The 24354-nt window shown below is 35.8% G+C and overlaps 1 protein-coding gene across 1 annotated transcript in view; it reads right to left on the bottom strand.

Moving 5' to 3' along the window:
- Window positions 1–1107: 1107 nt before the first annotated feature.
- The window catches only part of LOC145678387 (spatacsin-like), a 159311-nt gene continuing 136064 nt past the window's right edge, over window positions 1108–24354 (bottom strand). Inside the window, exons 11-12 of the mRNA XM_081748468.1 lie at window positions 24099–24260; window positions 1108–4310 (exon numbers count right to left, since the gene is read on the bottom strand). Coding sequence (XP_081604594.1) covers window positions 4118–4310; window positions 24099–24260 — 355 coding nt within the window. The 3' untranslated portion in view covers window positions 1108–4117. The remainder of the gene's footprint in view (window positions 4311–24098; window positions 24261–24354) is intronic.

Genomic DNA, 24354 nt, shown 5'->3' with positions numbered 1-24354 from the left:
AATTCCGAGTATGTCTTAAATTATAATCCACCTTGGCATATTATCTCAGCCGTAATGCTGTCAACAGAGCTGCCTTGCTTATGGATACACTGCGCATGAAGTGCTCCAGGTTAGTGACGTCATGTGCTGTTGCCCTGGTTAAGTCAACATAAGAACTCCCCACAGGTGAACTGGTTACTGCTGACGGAAGAGGGAGGTCCACATGATACATTGAAGACAAAAAACGATCGGCAACCGCAACACGTGTTGTACAGTGGAGGGCCAAACTTACGTGTCCTGTATGAAGTGTTTTTAGATTTTTTGTCTATCCCTATATATATAATATTATTGTATTACCTTATCTGTGCTAATTTATATTACCAGTTTAAGTGTTTTTCTTATTATTTCTGATTCACTATAAATTCGAAACAGTTGTAACAAGTTTTAAAAGATTTTGATCTTAAAATCAAAACCGACGACAATGATGCCTCATCCAGCACATTTTAAAGACCACATTTTCCTTAACATAAAATCAAATCGTTCTCTCTCTCTCTCTCTCTTTTTTTTTTTTTTTTTTTTTTTTTTGTGTGTGTGTGATTAGAATGGTCTACAATATTAATGCACTAACACTTACTGTAGCTCTCTATAGTTAGGGAGATAATTACGTTTAAACTTGAAAACAATGTTGAAAAATGAATTAATAAATTTTGCTGTTTATGTAGAAATATTTCAAAGCCAACGTTCGATTTAAATGTTGTAATTTATTCCACAACATTTCTAAACCACTTCCTTGATTTTGTCATAGAAATGAACTTTCTGGCTTCATTATGTGAAAAGTTATATACAATTAAAATTTCACTATGAATTTTGACGGCATCATGTTGATGGCGTCATAGCTCAGACACCCGAGCAGGGATTCTTGGGAATTTTTGTGAGAAGTATTACCTGACCAGCGAACGAGTGCGGCCGGCCGGTTTTGGAACTAAAATACGAACAACAATGTTTCTAACTGGATTACTTGTAAATAATCTATCTCAGTTATTTTTGTCATGTTCGTAATAAACCACTTCATGCATATGTTCAAGTTAAGACAAACACAGTTTCAAAATTTATGGAATTTATTTCCAGGACATTTTAAGGGACTGCAAAAAAAAAGTACATACACCCTCCATATTAATTTGGCAATAACTTGCGAATAAACTAACATCAGTGTTGTACAAAGAAACACTAAGAACTTCGTAGCATTCAAGTATAGAAATTCCTACTTCTTCTATTAACAAAACCTTGAAGTTCATCAAAGTTAAACTTTGACAACTGCGCTTTCATTGTTTAAACCAAGTTCTATTGTTTAGTTTTGAGATAAGACGTCTTCGAAATTGCGACCAATTTGGACCATGTGATCTCCAATCGATTGACAGTGTCTTGAGTACCAAAATTCTTTTGCATTGAGATCATTTTCGGATGTGCTGCACAAGTCCGGTCAGAGAGAAACTGATAATCTTTCACCGCCACACTCCTAACAGCCTCCGAAGGAGACTTAGATCCGCCCCTGATTGAGATGGTAGATAAAGATACAGTAACTTTCTGTGGTATCTGTCTTTATTTAGCATGGTTTGGTAATTTTAAAAATCCAGGATTTCTGCAATATTTTTAAAACTTTATTTAAAAGAAATATACCCAATGTTATATTGGGGGCGGTAGGGGAGTGATTAATTTAAAGTGGGGTGCCTGGTAATTGAAGGTTTCTTATAACTCCAGTGAAATTTTTTTAAAAAATGAATTACATATTAAAAAAGAAATACAAAATACATTTTCAGGCTAACTCTTACAGGCATTATGGGAGGCTACGGTGGCTCAGTGGTAGAGCGTTCACCTCTGGTGCATGGGGTCCCGGGTTCAAACCCTGCTCCCGCCAAGTGAACTTTGTGATGGACAAACACCGTCCGATAAACACCGTCAATCGATAAACATACATTTAAAACAAACACAAGCATCGCGAGCCTTAACTTGATTTAAACTTATAGTTACAATGTACTGTGCAAGTCTCTAAGCTATCTACCCTTAATTAATCTTTTAGTCATTGGTATCTCATTCCTGCATTTTACAGGTTGCTCCTGTTTTATAATGAAATCGAATAAAACGTAATCAATTTTTATACAATCTGCTTAATACACGGTAGAAACTCACTTGCGTGCTATGTGGTTCTGAAATTGTTAATTTCTATGCATGTCATTATCCCAATGCATCTGCATCACTGCAGGAATAACTGTTCCTGCATTCAATAACAACTATATAATTTATGGTGTTCTTTATTAAGCGAAACAGATTAGGCTACTTAAAACCCCGATGGCAGAACTTTGTTTTTCTGCGATGAGCTTTTGTGAGTCAAAAATTTTCTGCGGGAATTCCAAAATAAAAAAAATCAAAATGATATTATCATGTTTTTATTGCAGCGTTACATGAAGCATGGTAAGCAGTTTTCAGCGGTATCCCTAGTTCGAGTTACAACCTGTAAAGTCATATTTTTTGAAAGTTTTGCTAAAGGAAGCAGATTTAAAATATATACTGTATATCCTGATGGGGATCCACTTAGGATAATGTACATAAGCTGGTCTGTTGTTCCAGTATCATTACTTAAGTCCATTCTTTTTTGCTGGCCTTTTCTCCATCACATTAGTAACCACTGAACCCGAACTTTCACATATGGCTTCAGACAATGGTATACTCAAACAAAACATCATTAGCTTTACTGCAACATTTGTCTCGGAAATCTGTTACTGCAACGTTAAAGAGAGTCTTCAATTATGCTTTACGCGACGTAAAAAAACAGTTCAAACTATATTCATGCGAGTCGTCCGTGCATTTAAGACATCTACACATAGCACGCATGTTTTTATACTTTTCGGTTGGCTACTTTTTTTTTTCTCTCTCTCTCTCTCTCTCTGGCAATTTTTCTGCACAGGCGCGGCAAATTTTCTGCGATCACATCGCAGATCGCGGCATGTTCTGCTATGAGGCTTATAACATGTAAACTGCAACTTTTAGAAATCACTGGATACACTGCAGAGTGATGCTCTCCGTTTCCCTGTCCTACCGCGCTTACCTAGAAACGGATGTAAACAAAACACTAGCGCCCTCCGCGAAAAACTATACTAATATCCTGGTCAGGTAATGCAACATAAGTAGCACTACATATTTCACTTTGTTTTGTTATGTCAAATGTCTGGATTGATGTTTTCATTTCGCTTTCAGTTTAGCGTTCCTTTCAGCAGTGAGGCTATATGAGACATGGACCTACTGCTTAACGTGGAATCTCAATCACATGAGCCCCACCGGGAATCGAACAGGATTGATATTTAATTTGACTGGACTAAAAGAAAAATATCATTTTTGTTCTACAATCCTCGTGTATATTGTCCAAATGTTATCACAATAACTTAAGCTAAACTACTACTTTTTGCATAACACTGCAAAAAATGTAACCATTATTAAAATATTTGGATGTAATAAGAGAGATCTCCAAACAGAAAACTAGTTATATATTTACAAGTGCTTTATATAATAAGATTTTTTTTACATTAATATAAAAAACAAGGTATAGCAGATTAAAATATAGTAAAAAGAATGCACATTATGCAAAAAATACAATCGACAACCAAAGTTTATATATTACTGGTTGTCACTTAAAAAAATACCTAAGTATTTAAAATGAATTAGTAAATTTTCATTTACATTATCATGTTAAGTATAAGAAACCAATGCAAATTTAAAAAATAGTAATATCAAATAAGACAGTGAATAGGAACATAGCGAAATATCATATCTTATTTTTTCTTTGAACCCTGAGACGAAGTGTGAAAATCTCCTCGGATGATCACTCATATGCTTTCATTACATTATATTTAAAATGATTATTATTTAGATCGATTTCAACTATACTCGAAGTAACTCGAACGCAGTGGAGAATAAATTATCATCAATACAATTTTTATTCTTTTTTTCTTCTGAAAACTGAACTATTCTATATTAATTACAATGTTAAAACCACTGGTTGTCCAAAATAAGAGAGATTTTACAAATAGTATAGTTCACTTAAATTAATTTCCACTGAATTCTACAGAACTGGTATATAAAATTATTAGTTAAAACCTTTTTTCCACACAGTATCCTTTAGATACGGCAAAGCTGGACTAGACAGCATATCTTCCACTATGTCCTTAAAACCCAACTCACTCGCAAGTCTATATTTAACATCCACTAGCGACAAAGAAGATACCAAAACTTTCATTTGTGCAACATTTTCCGGAGATACCTTTGCTTCATGCTGGAACCTGCCAGCAAAAGAAATAATGTGATTAAATAACAAACCTCTCAATACAAAACTAGAAAGTAAATAAATGTAGAGTATATATGAATTTAAGAATGTTTTTCTCATACCTTAAAATGGATATTTAAGGGATGACTCCGACAGCGAAACAAATACTAACATGATAATTTGTAATTTAAAGACAACATCTGGTCAATAATCACACAAATATATTTTATTAACCAAATGTATTCTCATCAAAAGATAGTCTTATTCCTAGAACTACATATCAATATTAATGGAATTAGTTTCAACACGTGGAATACAGTCGGTGAACCGAATTGAGAAGCTCCCAGCGTGTAAAGCTATGGAACACAGCTTCTGTTGCGTGCTACTTACCCACCAAATTTCGTTTAGATCCGGCCAGTAGTTACCGAGAAACAAAGTACCATACACAAGTGGGACCGAGCTAAGCTGAGCTTGCTCCTGCTTGAGCTCGGAAATCAAATATAGCGACTTTTATTCCTTAGACAATGGGCTACTAGCTCACGAAATCTGGCCTAGATCCGATCAGTAGTTACCGAGAAATCAAGTACCACATACAAGCGAAGCCAAGCCGAGCTTGGCCCTGACAGAGCTCGGCTACAAACACAGAAATCTTTATTCCTTAAACAATAGGCTACTTGCCCATGAAAGTTCATTCAGATCCGGCCAGCGAGAAACAAAGTACCACACACAAGTGGGGCCGAGCTAAGCTGAGCTTGCTCCTGCTTGAGCTCGGAAATCAAATATAGCGACTTTTATTCCTTAGACAATGGGCTACTTGCTCACGAAATCTGGCCTAGATCCGATCAGTAGTTACTGAGAAATTAAGTACCACATACAAGCGAAGCCAAGCCGAGCTTGGCCCTGACAGAGCTCGGCTACAAACACAGAAATCTTTATTCCTTAAACAATAGGCTACTTGCCCATGAAAGTTCATTCAGATCCGGCAAGTAGTTACCGAGAAATAAAGTATCACATACAAGGTGAGACAAGCCTGTCTTCGGAAGAGCTCGGCCACCAAATACACAGTACAGCGATCTTTATTCCTTAGACGATAGGCTACTTGCTCAACAAATTTGGTATATATTCGGCCAGTAGTTACCGAGAAATAAAAGACTCCCGTCACCCACACCCACACACACACACACACACAGTTGGAGTGGAACTACCTAGATATAAGCTAGTGTATGCTTATGCCGGGAGCTAATAATTGAAAAAGCTTTATTAAAAGTAATTTGAATCAGAGCTTCAAACTAAAGAAAGCACCTGAATCACGAAAGGTAAGTATCTGTAAACTGTGTCATCCACATTTCTCAGAAAATAACACAAAATTGATTACAATATATGCTACTTGAAGAGCAATCTTATCAATAAAAAAATTTCGTGGTCTTGTGTGTTGCGTAGTTAAGTTAAACAAACATGTTAAGGTTATTCAGAACGTCCAAACAGTTTGTGTCTAAAACGATAGATGGCGCCACCGTCACCAATGTTAACATATACAACTAATAAAATTAAAACAATCAAATATAAAATAAACAGTTCAAAAATTAAGCAAAAACGGATATAATCTGGTTAATGGACGTTACAAAATCTAGGGAATGGTACGTGTCGATTTCAGATATTGTTATTAGTTTCATTGTTAGAGGCCACCATTGTTAAGTAAACAATCAACTTTATCTGCCGTACTTTCTACCAGAAACTGACCAAACTTTGCACACCCATTTAAGATTGAAATATCTAGGGAATGGTACGTGTGGATTCCACATATTGTTGTTAGTTTCATTGTTAGAGGCCACCATTGTTAAATAAACAATCAACTTTATCTGCCACACTTTCTACCACCAACTGACCAAACTTGGCATACCCATCGGATTACAACTGAGATATCTACTGAATGGTACCAGTCGATTTCACATATTGTTGTTAGTTTCATTGTTCGAGGCCGCCATTGTTAAATAAACAATCGTTGGATTTCTCCATTGTTAGATAAACAATCAACTTTATCTGCCATACTTTCTATCACAAACTAACCAAGCTTGGCACACTCATTTGCGATTGAGATATCTATGGAATGGTGCGTGTTGATTTCACTTATTGTTGTTACTTTCATTGTTAGAGGCCACCATTGTTAAATGAACAATCAACTTTATCTGCCATACTTTCTACCACAAACTGGCCAAACTTGGCACACCCATTTAAGATTGAAATATCTAGGCAATGGTACGTGTGGATTCCAGATATTGTTGTTAGTTTCATTGTTGAAGACCACCATTGTTAAATACACAATCGTTGGATTTCTCCATTATTAAATATACAGTCAACTTTATCTGTCATATTTTCTGCCACAAACTAACCAAACTTGGCACACTCATTTACGATTGAGATATCTAGGAAATAGTACGTGTTGATTCCACATATTGTTGTTAGTTTCATTGTTGAAGGCCACCATCGTTAAACAAAGAATCAACTTTATCTGCCGTACTTTCTACCAGAAAGTGAAGACACTTTGCACACCCATTTAAGATTGAGATATCTAGGGAATGGTACGTGTGGATTCCACATAGTGTTGTTAGTTTCATTGTTGAAGGCCACCATTGTTAAATATACAATCAACTTTATCTGCCACACTTTCTACCACCAACTGACCAAACTTGGCATACCCATCGGATTACAACTGAGATATCTACTGAATGGTACCTGCCGATTTCACATATTGTTGTTAGTTTCATTGTTCGAGGCCGCCATAGTTAAATAAACAATCGTTGGATTTCTCCATTGTTAGATAAACAATCAACTTTATCTGCCATACTTTCTATCACAAACTAACCAAGCTTGGCACACTCATTTACGATTGAGATATCAATGGAATGGTACGTGTCGATTTCATCTATTGTTGTTACTTTCATTGTTAGAGGCCGCCATTGTTAAATGAACAATCAACTTTATCTGCCATACTTCCTACCAGAAACTGGCCAAACCTTGCACACACATTTAAGATTAAAATATCTAGGGAAAGATATGTGTCGTTTTCTCATATTGTTGTTAGTTTCATTGTTGAAGATCACCATTGTTAAATAAACATTCGTTGGATTTCTCTATTGTCAAATAAACGATTAACTTTATCTGTCATAATTTCTACCACAAACTAAGCAAACTTTTCACACTTATGAACGATTGAGATATCTATGGAATGGTATGTGTCGATTTCACATATTGTTGTTCTTTCATTGTTAAAGGCCACCATTGTTGAACAACCTTTGGATTTCTAAATTGTTACATAAACAATCAACTTTATCTTACACTCTTTCTACCAAAAACTAATCAAATTTGGCGCACTCATTTACCATTGAGATATCTATGAAACGGTACGTGTCGATTTCACTTATTTTTGTTAGTTTCATTGTTAGAGGCCACCATTGTTAAATAAAAAATCAACTTTATGTGCCACACTTTTTAACAGAAACTGACCAAACTTTGCACACCCATTTAAGATTGAAATATCTAGGGAATGGTATGTGTCGATTTCACATATTGTTGTTAGTTTCATTGTTGAAGGCCATCATTGTTAAAGAAACAATCAAGTTTTTTGCCACACTTTCTACAACAACCTAAACAATATTTGCAGACTCATTTAAGATTAAGATATCTATGGAACGATATGGGTCGATTTCACATATTACTGATAGTTTCATTGTTAGAGGCCACCATTGTTAAATAAACAATCAACTTTAACGGCCATACCTTCTACCACAAACTGACCAAACTTTGCACACCCATTTAAAGTTGAAATATCTAGGGAATGGTACGTGTGGATTCCACATAGTGTTGTTAGTTTCATTGTTGAAGGCCACCATTGTTAAATATACAATCAACTTTATCTGCCACACTTTCTACCACCAACTGACCAAACTTGGCATACCCATCGGATTACAACTGAGATATCTAGGGAGTAGTACCTGCCGATTTCACAAATTGTTGTTAGTTTCATTGTTATAGGCTACCATTGTTAAATAAACAATCAACTTTGTCATACGTTCTACCAGAAACTGACGAAATTTTGCACACAAATTTAAGTTTTAAATATCTAGGGAATGCTACGTGTCGATTTCATGTATTGTTGTTAGTTTCGTTGCTGAAGACCACCATTGTTAAATACACAATCGATGGATTTCTAAATTGTTAAATAAACAAACAACTTTAAATGCCATACTTTCTACCACAAACTAACCAAACTTGGCACACTCATTTGCGATTAAGATGTCTATGGAATGGTACGTGTCGATTTCACATATTGTTGTTAGTTTTCTTGTTAAAGGAAACCATTATTAAATAAACAATCATCTTTATCAGCCAAACTTTTTAGCAGAAACTGGCCAAACTTTGCATACCCATTTAAGATTGAAATATCTATGGAATGGTATGTGTGGTTTTCACATATTGTTTTTGTTTCATTGTTGAAGATCACCATTGTTAAATAAACAATTATTGGATTTCTTCTTTGTTAAATAAACAATCAACTTTATCATACATACTTTCTACCACAAACTAACCAAATTTTGCACACCCATTTAAGATTGAAATATCTAGGAAATAGTACGTGTTGATTCCACATATTGTTGTTAGTTTCATTGTTGAAGGCCACCATCGTTAAACAAAGAATCAACTTTGCTATATTTTGTACCAGAAACTGACCAAACTTGGCACACCCATCGGATTACCACTGAGTTAATCTATGAAATGGTACTTGTCGATTTCAGTTGTTGTTGTTAGTTTCATTGTTAGAGGCCACCATTGTTAAATAAAGAATCAACTTTATCTGTCATACTTTCTACCAGAAACTAACGAAACTTTGCTTACCTATTTACGATTGAAATGTCTATGGAATGGTACATGCCGATTATCAAGGGCTAACAAGCCCTAGCGAAATTGTGTGTAATACGTCATTATGCTTGGGATCAAACGATAATTATTCGTGATCAAACGAGTTGGCCAAATTCCGATTGAATTTGTTTTCATGGTGGCTGTGGTGGAGGGGCTAACAGGTCATCGGTAAATGTTATTGTTCGGAAAATGGAATAGTGAAAAAAATAAACATATTTCATTCAGAACTTTGTTGTGCCTGCTTTGTAACCAGTGTGAATTAGTTGTGTGCCGCCAGATTTCTTTTCATTTTTTTTTTTTTTTTTTTTTTGTCTCAGGTGGAGCGGGATGGCCCCCTACAGCGTTCCTAGAATTACACTCTAAAAGCCCACAGTGTTCCTAGAGCTGCACTCTAAAATCCCCTCCCATATAACTGACCTTTGTTTCACAGCAGACACCTCACATTTGAACTCTGTTGAGATTCTGTGTAAGTTTGTCGGTTGTACGCACAAATTGAGAGTATAAACATGTATTAGAGAATGAGAAGTTCTCGAAATAAATTTGCAAGCTGAATATTTTTTCGCGACATAAGTGAAGAGTAATTGTATATCCTTGAAGAGTACCCTGGAGAGTAAGAAAACTCTAAGCAAAATAATCATTGAATAAATAGCAATGTAATCACAGTAATGTACATATGGCAGGTTGTATTTCTACCAGATTGGCAGAGCACTAATTCTCTCATTTTTTGATGTGAGCGGTCTCGCTATCGAATCTCCAGAAGAACATTAAAAAAAAAGATGTATTATATTTAGGTCTATTCCATTTTAAACAAACGAAATACGTTGCGTAAAAGAACTTTCCATGTTAAAATATTTGATGGGTAGAGTAGTTTGTGTGGGATTTGATTGTTATTGCATGTATCTATTGCATGCTGATTGGGTAGCTGGGAAGGCAGCCAAGATATTCATTCTGACGGTTGCAAGCCCGTGAAAATACAGAGCAACAGTTACTCCAAGGGAGTAGATAATAGATAAAAAAAAAAAAAAAAACTACCGTGAGGGAGAGAGCCGAAAAGAGTTTATAGTATGAAATTTTGTCCGCAACTAGGGAAGTTCCGCCAGGAACGCTGGATCACCTGTATATGGCTCTCATTGCTGAGACACTAAAATTTTTCAATTAATCGTATACGGAAGATAAACATTAAGAAACTATTTTTATTTATTTATTTATTTATTTATTTACTTATTCCTCGGGGGGTTGTCTATCTCAGAAGATTACGATTAGCATAATTCTATGTTTCAGGGGTGCGCTTCCAATCCACCTCCCAGAGGCGGTTTTTGGGTGGGCGAACCGGACCTTGTCCTTAGATCCACACATCAATTAAAGTATATGTAACACACATGTAAGTATATGTGTGTGTGTGTGTGTGCGTATGATATGTGTATATGTATGTATGCTAAATGTAAAATATTTTTGAACCAATGTTTCCAATCCAAATAATAGAGCCCCACGGCTCCAACTCGCCAAAAACAAATTCCGCCTGTGTCACCTTCTACACATCAGCGGCTATGCCCATAGTATATTCTATGATAACAATTGACTGAATGTGCTTTTCAAGTTTCTAGCTCATTTTCTTGGAAAGATAATGCGTAAGACTCTCTTAGTGTTGCAACGAGACGAGACAGGACTCTTTGAAGCGAGACACGATACAATACGAACCGTTTCGTAAAACGTCTTGTCTCGTGTCTCGAAAAATACAAACACAGTTTCTGAATTTGCTTAAAAATTTATTAACTCGGAATAAATTATTTGCCTTCGAAATGTATACCATCTTTTATTATTTCAAATGATCCAAATGATTCAACGTTTCAAACCCTACAAAGAACAGGGAATACCTAAACCACTTTTTAAAAATGATTCTTACAAACAGCTTTCACTTCCATTTTTCAATCGATTCAAGTTTAATTATTTTGTGATAGTGCTCCAGATTCAAATACAATGTAAAGCGTTCATTGAGATCAGTGTTTCAGAAGATTTTATTCCGGGGGCTGGTGGAGATATCTACGTATAAAAATCCTTTAATAGAAGTACAAGTATGCGTAGAAGTGGCAATTTTATCAGTAACTAACTATTGTTTCATGATCTTTCTCGTTCCGAACCAAGACAGAAACGTGTCAGCCTTTCTCGACACTGAGTTTCGAAAAAGATTCTGATTTGACAATAAAATTTATCTTTTTTATCCTTTTATGCTGTTATTCGAAGATAAACCATTTTTTAAATGGGAAAGTTACATAGGCCTCCTTATTTGTTGAAGTGGCGCCAGGGGTTCTGAAAAAAGGATATCAGAATCTTGAAATGGGGAAATCTTGCCTTTCGTCTGTACTGACGGTATTGACAAATGTTCCTATCGAAGTAATTACGGGTTCAGTCGAAACTAAGCAGTCGTTGCTGGAGGATTGCAGTCGTGTTTTGTGTTGTACTCTGTTAACCAAACTAGGTTAAAAGTTATAATTTTAACCACTTGGTTTAACGGCTCTTTTGTGGGCCTCAGCCTTTCTGGTGTTGCCACGAGACGAGACAGAACCATTCGATACGAGACGAGACGGACACATCTTTTCTAGACGAGACGACACAGCCAGAAGTCTCGTCTTGTCTCGTTTCGTCTCGTGGCAACACTAGACTCTCTAGATATATCAGTGCAAGGTATGACAACCTTCCTCACGGAGCACATGTTAGCTCTCAGCCTCTTTCTTTCACTGATGTTTGTTTACGTAGTAGATGAATATATAGAGAGTAACAAAAGGATGAGATATGCAGATTCTCCTGAAACCACATTAAAATTGTAGCAGTATTTGGAGCTTGTTATAAATGGATTTACCGGAGAACTAAAATAATTCTGGGAACTGATCATACAGTATTGATATAAATAAACATGGAAACAAGTAAATACAAAGAATTGAAATCGTGAATTGTTTTCAAAATACAGAAATCTCGAAGGAATATCTGTTTAGGCGGCTTTAATTGTAAAGGAATTTTGAATAAATTTGCATCCCCTGAATTCTTATACATAAAAAATAGAAATCTTTCTTTTAGCGTACGAATGAGATGCTTTAGGAAATTAGGTTAAGATAATTAAAATGATACTGTCCTTTGCAAAATTTAAGAGGAATACCATGATCGAAAAAGCATGAGTCAAACTATAAAGGTCAGTGGTAGCTTTTGCCATTTCTTACGACCACTATACGCACCTTATTGCGAAAAATTTATTCGTATTATAAAACCGATATCATTCAATAAATGTCAAATTTAACAGATCTTGAGAGATGAAATGACAAAAATTGTCATTACCTCTGTCGCATAAGATATTCTAGCTTTGTGACCCATGTTATTATATGACTTTCACGATAAGTGACAAGGAGAATATAAATCCCAAGTTCAAAACGTAAGGAAAGAAACCGGCTGTTCGCGCTTCAAATTATGAAAAATGTACCAAAATGGTTGAAATTATGATTTTGTATTTCTTTACGAGAAAGAAGAATAAAAATAAAAATTGGAGCAATTCTAATCATGTATGTATAAGTCCACTATCTTCTTCAAGTTACTAAACTAACTTCAAGTGTTTCAACCATTTTTGACACATAACTCGAAAACTTTTAGAGATATTAGAGGCAAGAATACGTGGTTGATAATGAGCTTTTTAATTATGTCACAATACTTTTGAACTTTACCTTATGAGAAATGGCATATTCCAAAATTAATTCAGTACCACCCTAACCTAAATTTTACCAAATGATTAGCGAAAGTGATACGGTGTGCATCGTCCAGGGATTAATTCCCGGTGTGGCACTCAAACATTTCTGTGTTGACCAAATATCGAGAGAAAAATTGGGAAACTAAAAGATAGCGGACTTCAATCTAGACAGCCGGCGACGTTGGGTGTGGTTGTGCTTACTACTAACATAAGCCCGCTGCAGGCTCAGATCACAAGGGACTGTTGCGCCAGGATCATCTATCTATCTATCTATCTATCTATATATATATATATATATATATATATATATATATATATATATATATATATTTGTGTTATTATTTTACCTTACATTCTCTCAGTAGCGTAATTAAGGACGAATGGGCCTCCCCGCAAAAATGTTAAACGGACCCCCTCTTTCCACATTCATGAGTCACGTAAAATTTACAGAGAACAGTTTTGACATTCTATGTTCTATCTAGTGAGTCACAACTTGCTCATATGCAAAAAAATGCACATTATTATTATTATTATTATTATTATTATTATTATTATTATTATTATTATTATTATTATTATTATTATTATTATTATATTGTGCTATAGTTTTCGTCTATTCTGCTATACCAAATTCGAGAGTCTACGACATCCGACATTTTTAATGAGGTGTGGTCGTCCCACTTTTTGTTGTTTGGTTCGATGCTGGTTTCACTGTTCTTTTCCCATCTTTGAAATACATAAGCACGGCAGATCGCGAAAACTCGACAAGTCGCGTTGTTTCCGAAATGAAGCTCCCAGCCACTTAGTCACCCTGATATATCGTCGTCCTTCCCCATTCAAGGCACAAGCATCACACTGACTAATCGAGTGAGATTCTTGTCGTGTTTGGCGCGCGGTTGTGTTATGCCTTGTAGCTCTTATCTTCTGATGATTAGATGATTTCGTTCAAAAAGTAGCGAGTGGTCATAATGTTTTCGCTGGTCAGTAAAAGTTTTGTTGGCATTTAATTTACTAAATAATCGCTCAGGTGTTACCGTCTTCATAGGTAAAAATGAGATATAGTTGGAACATCACATAATTTTTAACATCTTAACATTATAAAGTTTAACCTTGAAACTGAAATGGGCCTCTTTCTGTTCTGGGCCTCTCAATGTTGCGGGCCCTGCAGGCCCTTTAGTTGCGCCACATCATTCTCTCTACTCAGAAGGATAGGGACAAATAGAAAAGTCAAAATTCATTTTGTCCATTTTTCATGCATCATACACTTTAGAAAAAAAAATCATATAATACTGATATGTAAGAAAATATTAGTATTGTTTGTCTGTTTTCTGTATACAAAGAACCATTTAGGTTCTTTTTATCTCATATTCTGGTAATAATCAAAAAAAGAAAAGAGTTTCATGTGATAAACGCACGAAAGATAATTTGTCAACGCGATGTGAAAGACGTTCTCTGCAACCTAATTCCCGTTTTTCGTACAAAACTCTATTCCTACCTGCAAAAAGAAAAGATTTATGTTACTCATCAATGGTTGAGGTTTTGCCCTGCGGCTGAACAACACGGCTTGTATAAATAGACTCTGACTGACTGCAGGTGCACGAAAAAAAAAAACTGTTGGATTCCTCTCCCCGCCCATTTCAAGTGTGGATATCCTGGACATATTCAAACTGAGCGGTACGATCTTTCAGTTCTTCCCAGTAGAGGTACCAGCAGTGATTGCTAAATGAAAAAGTGAGCATCTGGTGGCGAAAAGGCGAAGTGCTCGGACAAGGGGGAGTTCACAGGAACCTTAAACGTCGGCATTTCACTGACAGCTGACAGATTTTCAAAACATTGATAAGAAAAGGATTTTGTGAGCGAAGAATATAGGGAATCAGTTACAGTATATGAATATTTTTTAAAATGAAAATATTTACACTTGTGATTAAAGAACTGTTTTTTACTATACATTAAACACATCTTAAATTTTCCTCTTCTTCTTCTATGGTTGGTAATGACGGTGAAAATATGAATTATGTTATACCAACTTAAATTCAGAATGCCTGTGTCGGAATTTAATTTTCATTTCTTCGTTCGAACAAAAAAGGTTTAATATGCTCATCTTTCCATGAATGATGATTTCTTGATCATTTCCACTTTATTGATGTTCTTTTATCTCTCATATGTTTTGAAAGGCCCGACGTTACAGCATCCCAAATACCTTGTTTCAGTTTAGTGTAGTTTTTCGTCATGATCATTTAAATGTCTTCACAGTCACATTTACATGAATCTTCACAGTTATATAAAATCCAGTGGATTAAAGGAGAAATTTTATAAGTGTTAATTTTCTTCTGTTTTTTGTTGGTACTAGTGCTGTATTATAGTGATGGGTCGTTACAAAGTAACGACTCTTCTTGAGTACTCAAAGGAACGAATACTGAAAACAACTCAAAGGACTCAGATTCACTTTGGAATCTTTTGAATCCAAGGACTGAAAGTATTCGGATTTAAATTAGATTCAAATTCGATTTAAGTATTTGGATTCGGATTTAAAGTTAGACATATGATTCCTGGAATCAATTCGCGTCTGCATTGGAGAGATTGACAAGATTTAGTAACGAATATTCACACGAAACAGGCAAAAAGACACGTTGGAAGCATATGGCTATTATAGTGCACATGCGTTAAAAAAAAAAAAAAAAAAAAAAAAAAAAAAAAAAAAAAAAACCACCTTCATTGCTTGATTCTTCTGCTTGGTGAGTGCTCTTTCCTCTTCTCCCTTATGCACGCTTCGTAAATAGGAAGACGAAGCTAAACTGTTTCTTTCCCCTTTCTCACGGCATGGCAATTTTTAACATGCAGCGGTCAGAATCCACGGCTTTAGCCATACAAGCGAACAAACAACAAAGTAATAAAAAAAAGTGTGGTGCCGTCTATTTTCTAGTTATATACAAATTGTTTTCAAATGTATTTACAACTATTTACACTGGCAGTCTTTCTTACATATTTGCTTATACAAACAGAATTTGGAAGATTGCAATTATCTGCATGCAGTTAGCACACCCCTTACAAAAAAATTAAAATTATTTTTATGTCAATCGTGTGATCAGGTATGCTCAACAATTTTTAAGGTTTGATCAGATTTACTAACATAAATATAAGCTATATTTAGTAGGGGGAGACTTAACTACATGCTAATCCTCCTTCACGCCTGACTCGGAAATTTTCGATGCCAATCGTTGGATCAGCTTTGATCAACAATTTTCAACGTTTGATCAACTTTACTAACAGAGAAATAATGGTTAGAAAATGGGGATCCAGTCCTCCTACACCGCCGATTCGACTTTTTCTTGTCAATCATTTGATCAACGTTTGTCAATCGTTTGATCACCAATTTTTAACGTTTGATCAGCTTTAGTAACATAAATATAAGCTATATTTAGTAGGGGGCTAACTACACGCTAGCCCCCTCACCGGCTATGGCTTAAGGAACCAGATAGTTCACAGCAGCAGAAACAAAATGTCTCCATCTGTTGCCATTTTGAGCAGCTCCAATTCAATTTGAATCCTTACACGGCTGTGTTCTAATTGTCAAATATACGGCTGTGTTCTAATTGTCTCGTACTTTTATTACATTTGTAATATGCAAAATTGTTTTGAAATACAATTATTAGAATTAAGTAGATGTAATATTTAAAAAATACCGCAAAGATAACACAATTTCTCATTTAATGCCTTCTAATCGCTTTCTTCACATAGATTTTTTTGAATCGTAATTTGTGGTAACACTGCAAATGTCTACAGATATCAACGCTAATGGTTGCTTTTATGCATCTTTTCTGGTGCATAACACCATTATCTATGATTATGGTTATTCATATTTCAATATTTGCTTTCATTCTTGACAAACTATCAGACAAAAGAAAAAACGTTAAAATGTCATCATATTCGACGTATTACCGGCTCTCGGAGATTCTATTTCATCCTTAGGATTATAGAATTAGGAATTAGGTTTCTGGGCTTTCACGTATGAGGGATGACGTCCTCGGCTAACCGAGGGAGGGGGAAGGAAGGAAGCGGCCTAGGACCTACATATTAGGTACCATCCCGGCATTTGTCTGGTGTGAATAAGGAAAAAACAGGAAAATTCAATCAGGATGTCTGGCCTTAGAAAGATTTTACACTTTTTCGACCGAGTGTCCCCACCGGGAACAGAACACGGGACCGCTCGCACCAAAGGCGAGAGAGTGTTAGCGACTACGCTATGCGAGGCCATTCTTACAATTCTTGCGCAGAAAGTACCGGCACCTTAAATTTTTGAACCTTGTAGAATTAGTCGCTTGTAGTCAGTATGCTAATTAATTTATTTAGAAAGGACAGAACCCAAGTTCTATTTCGTCACGGAAGATTTCAATTTTTCCGGGGGAGGAATTCCAAGGTATTCTCCAAGCAGTCCGCACACTCCTTGTAGCTGTTGTTTGTAAAGGCTTGATTTGTAGTGGAGGCCAGAAAGTTTTGCGTTTTACATTTTTTAATCTCACATTTTAATCTATTTTCCCGATATTTTCTTACTTTCGAAGGATATTATGTTAATTCACTTCAAATTCATGTAAATAACCAACACTATTAAAAAAAAAAAAAAAAGTACATTAAAATACAGTGGAACACAGCCCTTCATTCTTTGTTTTATTTAGCCGCCCCACAGTTATTCACAATAGTACTATCACACTTATGGCAATTCTACGTTGTGTGTTCATTAAGGAAGGAAGAATGAAAACAACTATTTTCCACCGCTCGCTGGTGTCACTCCCTCTAAAGAGGATGAAGCGGGAGGTACTATCTTCTTTTAAAGCCAGTTGCCTAAATATATTGTTTCCTTTTCTCCCTTTCACTCACCCGAGGCTGAATTTTACTTGGTTGCTTTATGAATAGTATGCTGCCGAAGATGTACGAACTACTACGAAGCCAAACTGAATACATTGCTGAAAACGAGGAACAAGCTTTTGAAAACGTGTTTGAGTACGGGTAATCAGAATTGAGGGAAAGAAACCCAAAAGCAACTGAGTACAGGGATTCAGAGGGACACATGAGTCCTTGTAATCAAAGTAACGAAAGTAGTCATCACTTTTTATGATTCCTTTAACTCAACGAGTCCAAAGGAATCGAATGCCAGAAAGGAATCAGAATTCCCATCACTACTGTATTAAAATTATACTTTCTGAAAACTGCTTATAATTTGTTTCAAACCGAATGAAATAAAGTCCTTAGATACAGATTTTATGGTATCACCATTTATATTAATACTATCCGTTTTGAGCGGTGTTTCAACCTAGTGTAGATATTTTTCTCAAAGTGTTAACCCTGTAATCACTTTTTTTCCCAAGGTTTAATAAAATCTTGATTTCAGTTGCTTGTCGTTTTCACTGAAACACATAATTAAGGCTCTACGAAACAAAATTCTTCCAGATGTCAACTTTTGTTTTGTCGTGTGTTCAGAAATTTACATATATATATTAGATACCTGCTGTATCTTTGCGACCAAATTTTAAGGTGCAATTTGTTTTCTTTTCTAATATGGCGAGGCCCAGGAAATATAAGTTATTGTTAATTTTAGTTTCTGTTACTTGATGTTGAGATGGATCGAGTTCAGACTATTGAAAAAACGCTTTAATTGAGATCTTCCATGTACATAAATAGAGTATCGTCCACAAGGGATAGTATTTTGTGTACAGTGCTGTCAGACATTTAAAATTTCGGTTTCAAAATGATCCAGCATTGTACACAAAATACTGTGATAAAAGGTATTTCCTAGCCAATGTATCAGTATGTTTGTAAGCTTCGAAAACTGAAATTTCTTTTTTCAGATAGCACTCCAAGATGTTCAGTATTTAATGTTTTTTTTTTTTTTTTTTTTTAAATTATGGGGACTTAGTTTTCTTCGTTCTATTATCTGAAAACCAGTAACTGTCAACAATTGTATAGGATTTTCATGTTACGTAGGTGAATAGATTATGGTTCAAATATTATGTACCCTACTTTGTAATTTTGATGCAATTTTTGAGTGGTACGAAAATTTCTCAATCATACCAATTTTGTTACGTTTATTTTCCTTAATGCGCCGCAGGTTACAAGTAATATGTGATTCTCTGATACGGGCAATCAAACAACAATTGATACTACATGCTAGGAAATAGAGTCTACTTATTTTCCATATACAATACATACAGATGAGTGTCAAAATAATACAAAGACTACAGTTGGAAACAAGTCAAATGCCCGCCGGACTGTTGGTGGTAGTACGTTGGGAGTGACTCCGCACTACATGAGGAGCAATAGAACGAAAATGTGCAGTGAACTGAGCATATAGTGATAGTGTAAAATGAGCACCTTTGTGATTTTTAAACACAGCAAATTGTTGGTGCGAGCGTGACGAAAGTGGCAAGTGTAATGGAGTCGCAAAGGGTATGTCCAGGGTGATGATAGCCTACGAAACTCATGGTAAAATCACACTGCGAACAGGAACAGTGATCGGAAGAAAACCCTCAGTGACATTACAGTAGATTGTCAATCAGAATTGTCGTGCGACTGCAGTACAAGTGACGGAGGAACACAATTTCCCATAGCCTGTGCCACCAATCACAGTCTGCTAATGACATGGATATACGAGGCCGTGTTGCACGGGCGAAATCGCTGGTAAGGGACCATCACGCTTTGGCACGAAGCTAATTGTGCCGCGAATATGGAACATGGACCACTGATGACTGGAAACGTGTGATATTGTCAAATGAGTCAATGTTCACCTTGTTTAACAACCACACCCGCTCAACCATAAAACATGGCGGCGGGTCCTGCTGTGAATCGTAATGAGTGAGGGTCGCATTGGGTCCTGTGCTGACGATTGTCGGCGTTTCACTGCTCCTGATTATGCAGCTACTTTTAGGAGACTATATGCATTCTTTGGTCCAGATATTGTTTCCGGGATCGGTTCGGGAAAATAATACGACCATTCACACAGCTGGAGCTGTTAAGGCGTGATGATGATGTTCAATTCCTCTACTGGTCGGTCCATTCCCCGAACCTGGGTATAATTGAACATTTGTGGTCCGCTTTGGAGATATGAATCCGGCGCAGATTTTCCGTCTGCATTCTCTCTCTCAAAAGACTGAATTATGCATTGCAAGTGAAATAGTGTAAAATTTCACTTGCTACCATTCACAACACCTATAACTCCACTCAACGTCGAATCAGAGCTGAACAGAGCGAAAGATGGCCCAACGCCATATTAATCTGGTAAGTTGTAATTTTTTTTTAGATGTTTCTATTACTTTTGGTAACCACCTGTATGCACACATCTATTCCAGCAAAATGACAGTTATCAATTGGATCAGATTGGCAACGAACGAGATAGTTTTAAAACCATAAAAATGAGTTTTCCTCCATTTTCACAAAAAGCTACAGAGTGCATTAGCTTCCCTAATCCCGCAGCTCCCCCCCCCCCAAAAAAAAAAATGCGATTACTAAAGAGTACATTATTCCTCAAAACCTGGCTAAGGCTTTCAGGCACTTCAAAGCATTCTCTGGGTCTGAGCTTTTTTTGGGCATTCTACAAGAATGAACGGAATATTCAGTGGAATGATATAGTCTTCATAATACGAACAGTTAGCACCACGCACTAAATAGGAATGCGTGAGGTGTAAATATTCAATACGTAAGCATGTCAGGAGTAATACGCGACGCCATCTGCCAATTGCCCAAAATAAGTTTAGCTAATTATAGTTTGTTTAAGTTGAGTTGGTTTCATTTTGCTTGCCAGTGAGAGATAAGTACTAAGATTAGAGCGCCGAAGAAACTGCTCCAGTGCAAGATTGCGGACGCGACGTTCTTGACTGCTGTATCAGCATGTTAGTTTCTGCGGATGCCGACATGTTTCGCCACCCTCAGACAACCCTCAGACCTTTGTGAGTCAGTGCAGATAAGCACATGACGTAGTGAAAGCTGAAGACCATGATCGAAGGCAACCTTAACTGCTGTTAATTCAGAGTAAACACTAAACACAAGCGTTGCAGACTAAATTTTGAGCTATCCTCGCCTGTGACGAAGGCACAGCCGACCGAATTCCCATCCTTTGTCCGTACAAAACAGGCTGGTTTAGCAATGCTCCGTACTCTTGCTGGAATTCCTAAGAATTTGTGTGCTGTTTCAGGCGTGTGAAAAGCACGTGTTACAATTTAGCCAGAAACGATAGAAGTTCCATACGGGCAGGATTATAATGTTGCTGGAAAAATGACACAGTCATCGAACAAAACGGTGCATATGTGGTTTCATTTTATTTTAAAATCACAATGAATGTATTCTTAATTTCGACTTCCAAAGGCTCAATATTTCTTAGACAAAATAATAATAATAATAATAATAATAATAATAATAATAATAATAATAATAATAATAATAATAATAATAATATCATCTTGGCTTGGTTAAAATATAAATTTAAATTACACGATATGACTAATAGGGTGATTCTTGCTAAACTGGATTTACTAGCTCTTGAAGTTCGGCGAAATTTAACGCAAATCACATTTATTCATGATATAATACACGCTAGAGTGAATTTAATTGAATATTTATATATCAAAGTTCCCCTGTATAATTCTAGGGTTTACCGTTCTATACTATGTAACAATCAATTGGTTGGTTCTCCACTATTTACTATTGTTGACAATATAAATAAAAAACCTCTTAAAATTGATTTTTTTTTTGATTCGAATTTTACAATACTCAAAAACCAATATTTGGAATGTTTTATTTAACAAATATACACAATTCACCATGGTTTGGTATATTGTCTATTGAATTTTCATTGTCTTTGTTTTACCTACACTGTTTATATCTGTTTATGTGTATTATTTTATAATCTCTTTGTAATTTATATTTTATTATGTTCAATATATTTAATTTCTTAATAATATGTTTTGCTTGATTTAATAGTTATTGAATCGAGGTTATGTTGTAACTTTATTTTATAATTTAGTTTGTATCAAACCTATGTTTTTTTTTTTTTTTTTTTGTATTTGGTCGCGATGACTTGTATTTTTAATTTGTTTTGTTTTGTTTGTATTTCTCTCGTGGTCTTTATCATTATCAATAAATAAATAAATAAATAAATATATTATTATTATTATTACACTGCTCGATAAAATGAAACTTTTTGAAAGCTATTTTTGATTTGACACCTGATTTTATATAATTTGCGGTTGCTAATTACGAAAATGAAATTAGTTTTCCCCCATCACGTCAGGTTTTTTCACAAATCGAAAAACATGATTGCATAAATTGCGCTATTTACACAACAACACTGCTAATACAGAGTAATATTATGACTATATATTTCTAACAGAAGTATTATTTTGGGTCAGAACTGAACATCGATATTCTAAATAATTAAGGTCATCAGTGACGTAATTAAGGGACAAATGGGGCTTGTGCCCCGGGCGTCAGCTTGGGAGGGCCCAAATTGGGCAAATATTTGGGGGAGCGTTTTGGTTTGGTTGGTCAGGGGGGCGCTAAGTCGCGTTCTTGCCCCAGGCGACAACTAGAGTATTTACGTCGCTGAAGGTCATTGATAAACAATTTACCTCATTTTTGTCTCTGTTTTTTCACTTGGAAGCTCCTGAAACTAGACTTCCTTTTGTGAGTAGTTCGTGAATCTTCACTACCAACGTCCAACAATAATCCGCCAACATTGTTGTTCTCCAACGTCCCTGATAGTGGAATTCAATTGCTTTGATGTCCTGGTGAAATCTTTCATAATGTCATTCATTTTAATCACCGAAGTTAGAAGGAAAGCTGTCTAAATGTGAATACAGAAAATAAATCTTAAGACTCATTTTGTATCCTAATGTTTTAAACTTCTGGAGCATATTAGACACAATGTACTTGTAATTTTCGTCTCTGTTCTTCCCGAGCAAATTATGACACACGTCCCTGAATGCACTTCATGCTTCCTTTTCAACACTTGCCATACAATGTTCAAAGTCTGACTGATCTGAGGACCAATGATTATTCCTTCTTTTAACAGGCACTTGAAAGTTCTGGGAATTTTGTCACTAGACACTGGAAGCACTGTCCATCTTTATTCAGACCTTTGACAAATTGTTTCATTAGGCGCAGTTTAATATGCAGGGTGGTAATATGACTTTTGAAGGGTCTACGAGGCAGATTTTTTTCACATTTTTACTTCTTATACTGCGGCTTTCCTTGACAATCAACTTGAGTCCAGTGTTTATCGCGTTCTCTGCTGTTCCATTCGCAAAATGTGGCATGGATATTTGGTGTACCCTTACTGCTGTCCAAGAAGCATACATATCAGCTTAGATCGCCGCACAATAACCATTGATGATCCTCGTATTTTATTTAAAAAAAAAAAAAAAAAAATCCGTATTTTCGTAAGTCTCCTTTAAATGTACAGAATGAATAATGGTATATAGAGGGTTGTTGGTTGCTGTTGTGAAGAAGAAGACCATTCAAACTTCTCTTGTTGGAATCAATGAAAAGCCTTCATTCCTCTGCATTATAGTTCTCGTAATCACAGCTTACACAGCGCTGTTATTGCGTTCCCAACGTGTAACACGTTGTGATATCATTCAGTGCTACCAGATACGGTATATATCTTTTCAATGTTAGCAGAATATGTAACTGCACGTCTTTCATTACAAATTCAAAGATAATCAGAAGGATATGGCATCGAAAATATCTTTTTATGTTTGTAATTATAATCAGTACTTCTTCCGAAATATACATTTATACTGCTATTTTTCTCTCTCCCTCCCCTCTATTTTAAGAAAGAGCTTCTCCGTGGCTAAGCGGTTAGCGTACGCGCCTTTGGCGTGGGAGACCCGGGTTCGATTCCCGGCGGGAGCTCATGTGTTTCGGATTCCACGTTAATCAGTAGGTCCACGTCTCATATAGCCTCGCTGCTGAAAAGGACGCTAAACTAAAATCAACTCAAATCTATTTTAAGAAAACTGTACGTGAAAAGGCAAAACTAACTACATTTTTGGATTTCTCAGGTCAAAAATATTAAGAAAACCTTAATAGTTTCCAAGCAGCAAAATCATTGTAGAGTAGTGTTATTATTATTATTATTATTATTATTATTATTATTATTATTATTAATACCTTTTGGCAGCGTCCTCTACCATAGAAGAAGATAATGGCATCACTTGTAATAGATCCGACAGGTAACTCGTCTCGTTTTGAACGACAAAATGTTGGTACAAAGCAGCACTCCAGTCTACTTGATGCTTATATGCCCGCACCAGAATGGAAGCCTGTGGAAAGCTACCAAATCATCAAAAATAAATTTTAGAAATTTAAAGAACAGAAAAAAATACGTTATTTATATAGCAAATTTTAATTCCTAAAAGACACTACA

Source organism: Thermobia domestica, chromosome 2 (assembly GCF_964235325.1).
Source record: "Thermobia domestica chromosome 2, izTheDome1.hap1.1, whole genome shotgun sequence".
Lineage (NCBI taxonomy): Eukaryota > Metazoa > Arthropoda > Insecta > Zygentoma > Lepismatidae > Thermobia > Thermobia domestica.
The sequence above is the reverse complement of the archived record's forward strand: the minus strand, read 5'-3'. Positions and strand labels throughout refer to the sequence as shown.